Raw genomic sequence first — 11,026 nt, 5'->3', positions numbered from 1 at the left:
AGTTCTTGTAACCTACAACAAATTTTCCTTCGGTACAATAAGATTTAAAATTTTGATTTAGAGCCTATAGTGGCATGTTGTGATGGTTAAGTTGTGATGTTATCTTTGCCATCAAGGTTCAAATCTCATGGGGATGAGGTCCCCCGTTTGTGGCCTCACTGATTCATAGCTCGAGATCAAAGCGTTTACCCCTCTTTCAAAAAAACCGAAAAAATAAATAAATTTTGATTCAGAAATTTGAACACTTTTGACCAGAAACACTCACATTAAATAAGAACACGGTTCGTCGGATGACAATTAACTGAATTTTTCTTAACAGTGCGGGATCTGAACTCCTGATCCTGGTGAAATATGTAGTTCAATTTTAGCGAAACCCTTATCTGTCCGCTATTTTGGAGGCTTTTTCATTGTTTTGTAAACTCTCGCTCCAAATTGTGCGGACATTGGCGATTTTTCTTTTAGAAATTCCATGGCCTCGGAGGTGCTGCTGTGGCTTGTAGCATTTTTCGTCTTGGTTGCTCTTCTCTGCATTGTGGTTTACCAGGTAGTGCATCGATTCTCTTTTATTTCAGTGGTTTACGTTTAAGATATATTAAAAACACCACAATAGATTTGAATAACGATTATCTTTGTGTGTCTCAATAATCCCTGTCACACAGGCTATTTTTAGCCTCATGAACGTTAAAATAATTTCTTTCTCTCTCTCTCTCAAACTCCCTTCATCTGTGTTCTTTTTGAAGAAGAAGAATAAATTTTTTAACGTCCACGAGGCTAAACATAGTCTATGGGACAGCTTGTCACTTTCATCAGATCTAGTCTTTTCTATTCAAAATGATGATGAGAGCCCTAAGCTTCTCATTGTTCTCCTCACTGAAAAGGTTATGCCAGGAGCACACAGTTAGAAAATCAGTGAAATTGGCCCTGATGCACATTCAACCACAAAGTGGTACTCAGTTTCCACATTTCCAGAGTTGCAAAAGGTACAGATTCTTTCCTGCCAAGCCTCTTTAGGCCTTTTCCAATGCCCGGTCTCACTGTGGAGCTAATGCAAGGTAGTCCTCAACTGAGCAATAAAATGTTTAGCTTTCCAAGCAATATTGGCACCAATGTAAGGCTTTTGAAGTTTGTCTCCTCTGGGATTAAACTTCTTGATGTAATACCTTTTCTTCCTACCTATCCCTTTACCCCAATTCTTCTTATAAAATTTATCCGAAGCAAAGGCTTTAATTGCTTTGTTATTAGTGGGACACATGTTAAAATGAATGTTTCATCTGCTCATCCAATTGATGTTTGCTGCATCCATGTCCTCATCCTTTTGCACAAAACATCGTTAAAGACAATCTTAGGTCATCTGCTATTTTCCATTTGTTGGATTCTTTTAAGATAACATATGAGACGGATCATAGCGGTAGCCTCAATGGGGGCAGCTCTGGTTTCACTTTGCATGATATCATACGGGACCATGCACTTATTTTGGACTTGCTGGTGATCAAATGCTTTTGAATACCCTTGATTTTCTCAAAGACAATCTAGGCCATGTAGTATTTTCCATTTGTTGGATTCTTTTAAGATAACATATGAGACGGATCATAGCGGTACCCTCAATAGGGGTAGCTTTGGTTTCACTTAGCATGATATCATACAGGACCTTGCACTTGATTTTGAATTTGTTAGTGATCAAATGCTTTTGAATACCCTCGATTTTCTTCCACTGGGAAATGGAAGTTCTGCTAGCCCACACCTCACAACCTAAGTTACCATATTCATCCCTTTAACCTAAAATTCAGAAGTTGATTTGTTACAAATTCGAATTCAGTTGTTATTCGATGCAAATTTGACCATAGTTTGATAAATTCGATGCAAATTTGCCCGAAAGAACCTTGGATGACTTTGTGGCAATTTTGTAGGGAATGGGGACAAACCAAATCAAAGCCAAACGAAATCTAGAGCGAATGAGCAACCACTTTGGTCGTTGTTGACTTTGGTTGTTGTATGCCAAGGCAGTTTCTGGAGACACAAATCATGGTGGGCTGATAAGTTACTGCTTTTTGAACGACAATCTCTTCATAGATATGTAGGTGTCAGGAGTTCTGGCAGATATGCAGAATTGAATAGCATTACTTGTCATCGCATAGGAGTGGCTTGAAAGCGTCGGCTTCTAATGTTGGAGAGTTTTAAATTTTAGCTGCTTTGGCTATGAAGGATATGTTTGATGCAAGATTGGTCGATGACTAATGAATATATCAGTTATTAAAAAGGTTAGAGGAATGGATGAAAAAGGAGCTTCTTGATCTTGTCCAGTTTCATAACATTTGAATGCCCTTAGATGTAACGTTTCTTTTTGGACATTGTGTATTGTGCAGTTTTTTTTGGCGTTGAAAGGGAATGTTTGGAATGGGAGCAAGAGAAAGAGAGACGTGTGTGTGTTAAGGAAGTTTGAGAGTTAGAAGTGTTGTGTAAAAACAGAGGTAGCAAACATGGAGTGTGCCATTCTAGAAGCATTTTTGTTTTTGATATATGTCACATGCTTGTGTTATTGGTGTGTGTATGTTGCTCAATTCCTTTAATAAAAAAGTTCTTGTACGGACGAAGCCGAACCCAACCCAAATATTTTTGAGTGAACGTCGAACTTGCATATGAATCAGAATTAGAACCGGCAACTGAGGTCACAACCATAGAGGACAATTGACACCACCAAAAGAGTAAAAAGGGTTCAAGTAGTCTTCTAATCCCAAACCTCAGTCTCTCTACACCTGTTTCGAAGTACAAAAAAGGTCTTCCAGCCAACCAAAATTCTTTTTGAATTGAAGTCATGCTCACTTGTCTGGGGAAAAAACGTATTAAAACCTAGAAGACTATAAAAGATAAAATTTAGGGGGCAAAAAAGTCAAAAAAGATGATCATGTTTAGTCAATTTCATGGGAATCGATATCCACTTGTGTTGTTGAGTCTCAAAATAGTTTTACTTTAGCTAAATTTATAACCAAGGGAGCGGGAGATGCATTTTTTTACATAATTGTTAAGGCTTAGATTATCTCTAGTGGAATTTGTGGTTAATATATCTAATTCGCTAGGTTGGCCAGCTTAGAATACATTTCTTTAACTGTTTCTTTTGTCATTTGGTAAATTCTCATTATGGCACATTTGACAAAGTCTCGTTATGGAGTACATTTTAGCTTAGTTGCTGCAACCTAGGGACAAGGGTGTCTATTCAATCCAATTGAACTGGGACTTGCTCAAACTCACCTAGATATTTGCTCCTGGCCTTGTCTGTAGGAGTGCACCACACTCAGTAAGTGGATGTGGTTTATTTCCCAATTCATTTACCACTTGAACTTTCTCGTCTGATGCGGTATGTTCTTGGTTCTTGTGTTTCTTTAGAATTTTATTATTGCTTTTAAATTTTGCTCTATCTCAGTGTTATTTTACTGTTTTAAAGATGCATTGAATATTCCCATTGTTATCTAATTTTTTGAATATTTACTTTCATCCTTTACTTGTGTTTTCTTGATCACGGTAGGCACTTTTCTGTAAATTAAATTGACTTACAGAATCTCAAAGTGGTGCAATCAAATCTTTAGGTGTTGATACTCTGAAATCACCCTTTGTTACTTGATGATCTGATCACACTACTGTAAAAGGAGAATACCTAGCAATTTTACAAATTTTGTGCTGAACATTTGGTATGGTGGAAAATTCAGAAGACAACCAGGGAACTGCTAGAACAAAATTTAGCTCAATTTAAACATTTTTATAGAAATGTAAAAAGTGATTTCACTGAAAAACAGAAGTTTACAAAGGGCAGGGCTGGGAAAAAGGTTGAAGAGAAACATGAATATTAAATATTTACACCACTAACATGATAAACCACAATTCTGGCCAGCTAAATCTTCCATCTAATCAGCCATATAAACTATTTTGTCCTTTCCTTTTTAATTATGTAATTATTCATTTTCACTGGAGTTGGAATTCTAAATTTGGTCAGGTGGAAAAGACAACTATGCAAAAAATACTAGATACTTAAAAAATCACCGCAATTTAAACATTTTTTTAAAATGTTAAAAATAATTCCACCAAAAGACAAAATTCTACAAAGGGAAGGGTTGTTGAGAAAGTTGGGGAAAAACCTGAATATAAATTATCCACACCACTAACATTGATATGTAACAATCCTGGCCACCAAAAAACTTCCTTCCAATCAGCCATATAGACTATATTTCCCTTTCTTTTTTAATTATGTGGCTGCTCATTTTCAGTTGAGTTGGAATTTTACTTTTAATCTGAGTTTCGTCCCGTGTTGATGTAACATACCATTTTACTAAGCTGAAAATAGAGAACATATTCTAAGATTATTACCGACTTTCATAACAGAATGACATAAGGTAATTGTAATCCATTACTTCATATAGAAAGGAAACTATCAACCAAATTCTTTATACAAGAATAAGTAATCAGAATTAAAGCAACGACTATATCAATTTCATATGAAAGAAACTAATATAACTTCCATAACCAACTTCTATAATAGCACTTTGAAAGAAACTAATAATAAACCATATACGATTATGCATTTCAAAGTAACATTTAAAGTATGTACAAGCAAAAGACTAATAATTCATACACGTATTGAAATAATTATCGATGTGTTGTGCAAGCCTCGACATTTGGTGAAGATGAGAAGCATTGACATAGGCTTAACCTCCCAACCACGGACTTTATCATATCCTTACACAATCTCTTACGATGAGGGCGCTCCCTACCCCGGGTTTAGGCTTGGGACACCATAGTCCTACCATCCGAGCATTCCAATGTTAAGAGTGTCAGCTAAGCAGCAGACAAGGCTGAGGAATTCCTCCATCAACCTCCCCTCTATCGGCTAGCACTCTGATCTCTAGTGATCAATTGCGGCAAGCATGCTTCTAATTTACCTTGGCCAAGGATTTAGATGGGCAAATGAACAACCCAGTCACCACTGCTCAACTTGACAATTGAATATACTTTGGACAACCATGAGTTGACTTGGACAAAATATCTTTTTTAAATGTTCATGTACTTTAGTTACTGATTCTTAGTTTGATTCTTGCAAGGATATCTCTCCTCTTCACCCATTTATACTTGACTACTAGTCTTAGGTGCATCCTGTGAGATTTTCTGGTATCTATGTATTCATTTATCAATCAGAATATATTTACACCAATGTGATTCTTATCTCAACTGGTATATGGATAATACCATTGTATATGTCAGATATATGCCTTGTGAAATATGAAGGAACCATCTCTATGCAAAACATTCAAGATTATGCATTTTACAAGTATTTGTTCAATGATTATAATGGAATCACTTCGGGCTTGATTCTGCGAGTTTGTACTAGCACCCGATATGCATGGATAAAAGAACTTAGTATAATGGGAAACGGTGCTGATGTTTTTCAGAATTCTTAATACTCTTGAGCCTTGGTTACGGCTAAGATACTTATCCATGATCGTGGATGCACATGACCATAATATTCATTCATTTCGTAGTGGAAATCATCTAAAAAGAAATGCATTGTAAAAGACATAGCATATGTAATATGAAATAAGAATTGTGAAATGATTTCATGACCCAAAATGAAAATATAGAATCTATTGTTGTGGTTTGACAACACAGCTTCAACACAATAATGTCTCTTATGCTACTAGCAAAGGCTTGTCTGATACTATAGTTGTAGTATCGTGATATGAACTAGGAATAATACTTGTCTTCGAAAAGAGTTATGGAAAATGGAAGAGCTTTTGCTTAGAGCAATAGTATGAGAAAGAAATAATTTACCGTCTGCTTTTCCTTAGCCACGGGAAATGTAAATAATGCCCTTGGTAGCTTCATCAGCTAAAGGAAGTCTCGATCAAGGCCAAACATCGGTTACAAGAAACCTCTCATATCTTTCAAAAATTTAAAAGGAAAAATGCCCATATGAAGGTGGCAACGCTCATCGATAAGGAGCCAAAATTAAGACAAAGATTATACTTTCTCATGGTTTATATATATATATATATATATTGTCATCATGCTATTTGATTTTACCTATAATTGTACGTACATATGTACATACATACATACATATATGCATGTGTAATTTTGAGGGCACGCATAATTCCTTTTATCATTATATTGATCATGCACGCATGCATATATGTATATATACATGTAGGTGCAAATTATAGATGTTAGAGAGAGAGAGAGAGAGAGAGAGAGAGAGAGAGAGAGAGAGTTACATCTGTTGATTGCTCCACAGTCTCAAAAATAAAAGGAAGTTAATAGTTTCTCTTATTAAATGTTTAATTTTCCTGTTGTTTTTAAGAACCGACTGAGTAGCTCATGATTGTCCAAGGTATACTTTTTTGCCTAGCCGTTAAATCCTTTACCCAGATAGTCAGAATCCATACTTGATGGTCTGACGATGGACTAAATTGGTACCCCATTCCTTAAATCTTGTTTAGCAATGCTTTGCCCCTTCGTCTGCTCCTGCAACCAAAAATGCACTTTTCCACAATAATAACATGTTTCTCCATTTTAAATCGAAATATCAAGAAAACACAATAACTGGTAATTGTCACAACAGCTAACCACCACTAACTTTTATCTTAAAATACAAGCATTCATTTTTAGTTGAAATAACAAACAATCAACTAACAAGTCATTTTCACATGAATCAAATCTATTAACCATAACTTCCATTTCACAAGATCATGACATTTGAGAGTAATTAACTAACCATTACAATGGCTGTAAGATTATTTTAAAAGATCAAAAATTTGGGATGTAACAGTTGAGAATATCATGGCTGCGTGTCTGACTGTCTAACACCATCCATTGTAATTGTCGTCATAGCATCCTGCTCATGAAGGGTAAGTATTTACCCGTAAAATTGGATTTGTGCAAGTACCATTACTAGATCATCACGCACTATTGAAGATCCATTCTCATCTATTGTTAATAGACATAATTTTTTCACAGTATATTCTAACTATATAGAGTTAATGTTATTTAATTCCAGTTCATTCTATGTAACTCATCGATCAAGTCATCAGCTTGAGTTTGCTATTTGAATCATCATCGGTGCTTAGAGGCCCTTCGAATTTGCAAGTCAAAACCATGTTTTATGTTATTAATTTATTAATGCTGCACTGGCCTTTGTAGCAGAAGCATTTGAGGTCATCTTGACTGTTGGAATCAATACACACTCTGAAACAGAGAGAAGGCTTGTAGCTCAGTGGTAAAGTAGCCCAGCAACATATAGGAGGTCCTAAGTTCCATTCTTAGATGATTCATGGAAAGTTAGCAATGTTGAATATTTAGAGTAGTGCTATTTTGTAAACACTTATATACATTTTTCAAAATTTATCTAACAATCTATTATAGAAAAATCTAAGTTCAAGTTTTAATATCGTTTCCAGTGTTGGCCTGTTTATGGTATTAGGTATATGAGCATTTGCAGGGTGCACATTGTTTTCTTGATTATAGGACTCTCTCAAAGTTCTACTTATGTACTCAAAGCATTCTACTTGGACTCATTCTTTATGCAACAATTTCTTCTATAATCCTCTTTAAAAAAAATTCAATTTGCGTATTCTTTTCTCTGTGATTGATTTCCTTTGAGATTCAAGATATGCTATTGCAGCAGATTATGTGAAGTTTTCTTCATCAAACTGTGTTGTTTCCTACAGTACAACTTTTTTCTAATTAAGTGGTTTTGTATAATGTTACTTTTTTAAGATTTTGTTATGGTTATAGTTGAATCTACTTAAAACACGCATTTGCTATTTAAAGGAATTTATCCTCAAGCGGTGCAGTTTCCTGTGATACAGTTTTTATTCTTGTAAATGATTTTGTTGAGGTCCATTTACTTAAGAACTAATTGTGTTTGCAGTTGCATCTGCCTCAGACATATGATTGATAGAGTATTCTAGTGGAGAAGATTTCAGCTTGTGGAGCTATAGTCCAACTATGGTATGACTATAGTAGCAAAATGTGGAACAAAAAGGAATGCCACCTGAATGTCTGAATAGAGCCACAGTTTTGGAAAATTATACTTTTCATTATGCAACTTTTGGCCAAGAGCAAGCCAATCTAAAAACCTGTTGATATAGGGGCTCTATAAATAAGCAGCTAACATAATTATATCTATATGCATCTTCTGCTTGGTGTCAATGCCCTTGATCTGACAAAATACCTGATATGTTGCTTATAAATATCCATCAAAAATGTCTGGAAGTGCTCAAGTTCACCGTCAGAGAGGTAAGAGTAAAACTATGAAGAAGCATACGGCAATGAAAATCAATATATGTGACATGGATCATGACTTCAAAGTTTGAGCTTTATTGAAAAATTGTCAAGCAAAAGATGCAGGAAGGAGAAGATTGGTTGATTCATGCCAACAAGGTGGAGGGAAATTTAGATTAGCTAACAAATATTGAGTTTTAAGCTTGAGGAGGAATTGTCTATCATCTTGTTGCTAGATTTTCTCAGCTGTCCTATGAGAGTGTGACCATCTACATCAGCAATCAAAGCAAAATGGAATGGATGATGCTGTTAACATAATATTGCAAGAGGCGAGAAGACACAACTGGTCTGAAATAAAAAGCAATGGAATGGTTGCAGTTTTAGCAAACACTATGTAAGAAACCAACCAAATGAAACATGATACAGATCATGGAAATTGAGGAGTATGAGAAAGATGAAGAAAATATCTAAGAAGACTGTTTGACACTAGTAAATCATACATTTCCACTTGAGTATTGAGAATAAAAAATAGGGATTGCAATGCTAGATGACACGCTTGCATACAAACTTAGATATGGACACAAAGCATGAGGAACATGCAACCATGAATAGGAGATTCAAAAGTCATAATTGTCAGTGACAATTAGAATCCTATGACAATTAGAATTCTATGTTGAAGGCCACAACATTAAAATTTTTGCTGGAGTATAGTGATGTCTTTGTATGGACTTCAAAGACCTTAAAGGAGTGCCACCAGAATTTTGTGTCTATAGAATTACTTTAGTACTTGGAGCAAAGTCAGTAAGAAAGAGACCCTGTAGGATGAATCAAAACTTTGTAGGGAAAGATCAGGAGGAAACATAGAAAATGTTAGAAATTAGAATTATAGTCAAAGTTGAAACAAGTGATTGGGTGTCATCCATAATCATTTCATTGAAGTAACCGAGAAAATTAGAATGTGTAGTTTTTGGAGTCTCAATGTAGTGAGTGTTGAAGATTGTAGGTGTGATAGAGATCTTTATGTCTAGAAATATGGACGGTATTATTGTTACGGTCACCTTCAATTGAAGAGGACACTTACGATTAAATTGTAATATTAAATACAAAGACATGTGTCATTCAATATGCGTTAAGGCATGGAAATATGAAGAGTTGTATTTGAAAATAAAGAATTATGTTTTGGGAAATTAGAGACTTTCGGTTAGAATGAGAAGAGTCTCTCTTTCTATTATATATATTGCTTCAAGCGAAAGGTTTGTACACTTGAATTTCATTATCAATAAAATGATCTTTTGTTGTGTGTGGCTGGGTTTTTCCTTTCACTCTCAAAGGGTTTCCCCTGGATATTTCTGTGTGTATTTGCATCTTTTCTAGTTATTTATTATTGCCGTTTATCTGATTTCTAGGATATAATCCAACAATGAGAATTATCTCAAATTCTATGTTTGAAGAAGTAGCAAGACATGAGGCCTACTCCATGGATATACTTTCTAGGTGCAACTAGATAATCATAGTTGAACAAAACAAACTTAAAACCGCGTTTATGATAGAAGATGGTTTATATGACCATAATGAAATGCCATCTCACCTATGCAATGCTCCTGTAACATTCCAAAGAATAATCATTGATATCTTTGATAAAATGTGTGTAGGAAACTTTAAAGCATTCTTGGATGACCTTTAAGAAACACATCTAAAGGCCCTAGTATGCCTAGCCTTAAATCCAAACAAATGTTGTTTCATGGTACGACAAGGTAAACTTCTTGAACATATTGTTTGTGAGGATAGATTCAAAGTAGATCTTGACAAAATAAGAGCAATCATGGAGATGGAAGCTCCAAAAGATATTACAGGAGTATTACTATTTTTGGACCATTTTGGTTACCATTGACGATCTATCTAGAACTTTGCTCAAATCTTGTTATTGGCCATGTCGGTTACTATCAATGATCTACCAAAAACTCTGCTCAAATTTGATATCCATTGGATGTGCTCACAAATTAAGGGATGTGATTCACTTGGTAGAAACAAGAAAAAACTTTCATCAAATTAAGGTATGATTTATTAGTTCTCATATTTAGCATTCCCATACTAGGATAAATAGTTCCATAAACATGTGGATGCATCTAAATTTTCTTGTAGTCACACTAGTACGTAGGGCCTCAAAGGTACGATCACCTGGTCTTGTTTGTAAATCAATTATTATCAAGTGCAAAACACAACTACAGTGATACAAAGAGAGAGGTGTTGGGTAGGGTATGGGCTACACAATGTTGAAGTTTTGGCCCTATTTTCTGGTAATACCATGTACTATTTATGTAGACCAGTAGGCATTGATGTACTTGGTAAACAAACTAATAATCAAAGTCTTAGTGAATAGATGGTCACTATTGCTTCAAGAATTTATTTTATGTTATTGCAAACTAGTTGTTAAGAATCAAGTTAGGAGAGCCCCTAGAATGTGTAAATGAATATTTTCTTGATGCTCACTAATTTCAGATAGTGAAATGTCCCTACTGGGACTGCTATAAAAAATGTTGTATGACTGCTCAAACAAATTAACTCATTGTCTCCCAAACAGATTTTGATACCAGTGGCAACCCAAGAAGAACATTATTTTGCATTGTTATTCAATTTCTATTACAACTGTTAACAGAAAATTCCAATTGAAAAGAAAATGTAACAGATTGGAAATGGATTGTTCCTTTAGTAGCAAATTCAAATGAATGAACTCCTAACTCCCTTACGGTGACGTCCTAAC

The 11,026-nt window shown here is 35.0% G+C and overlaps 1 protein-coding gene across 2 annotated transcripts in view; it reads left to right on the top strand.

The window, feature by feature from the left end:
• Positions 1 to 299: 299 nt before the first annotated feature.
• The window catches only part of LOC149560310 (protein cornichon homolog 2-like), a 121,300-nt gene continuing 110,573 nt past the window's right edge, over positions 300 to 11,026 (top strand). The window contains exons 1-2 of one of the 2 annotated variants that reach the window (XM_089824600.1): positions 300 to 544; positions 7,913 to 7,992. In XM_089824600.1, the coding sequence (XP_089680726.1) occupies positions 7,990 to 7,992 (3 nt within the window). In that variant the 5' untranslated portion in view covers positions 300 to 544; positions 7,913 to 7,989. The remainder of the gene's footprint in view (positions 545 to 7,912; positions 7,993 to 11,026) is intronic. The other variant, XM_089824599.1, reaches the window with a different exon arrangement.

Source organism: Cupressus sempervirens, chromosome 4 (genome assembly GCF_028749045.1).
Source record: "Cupressus sempervirens isolate cs-2001-9-10 chromosome 4, ASM2874904v1, whole genome shotgun sequence".
Taxonomy (NCBI): Eukaryota; Viridiplantae; Streptophyta; class Pinopsida; order Cupressales; family Cupressaceae; genus Cupressus; species Cupressus sempervirens.
This window is presented reverse-complemented; position numbering and strand designations above follow the sequence as displayed.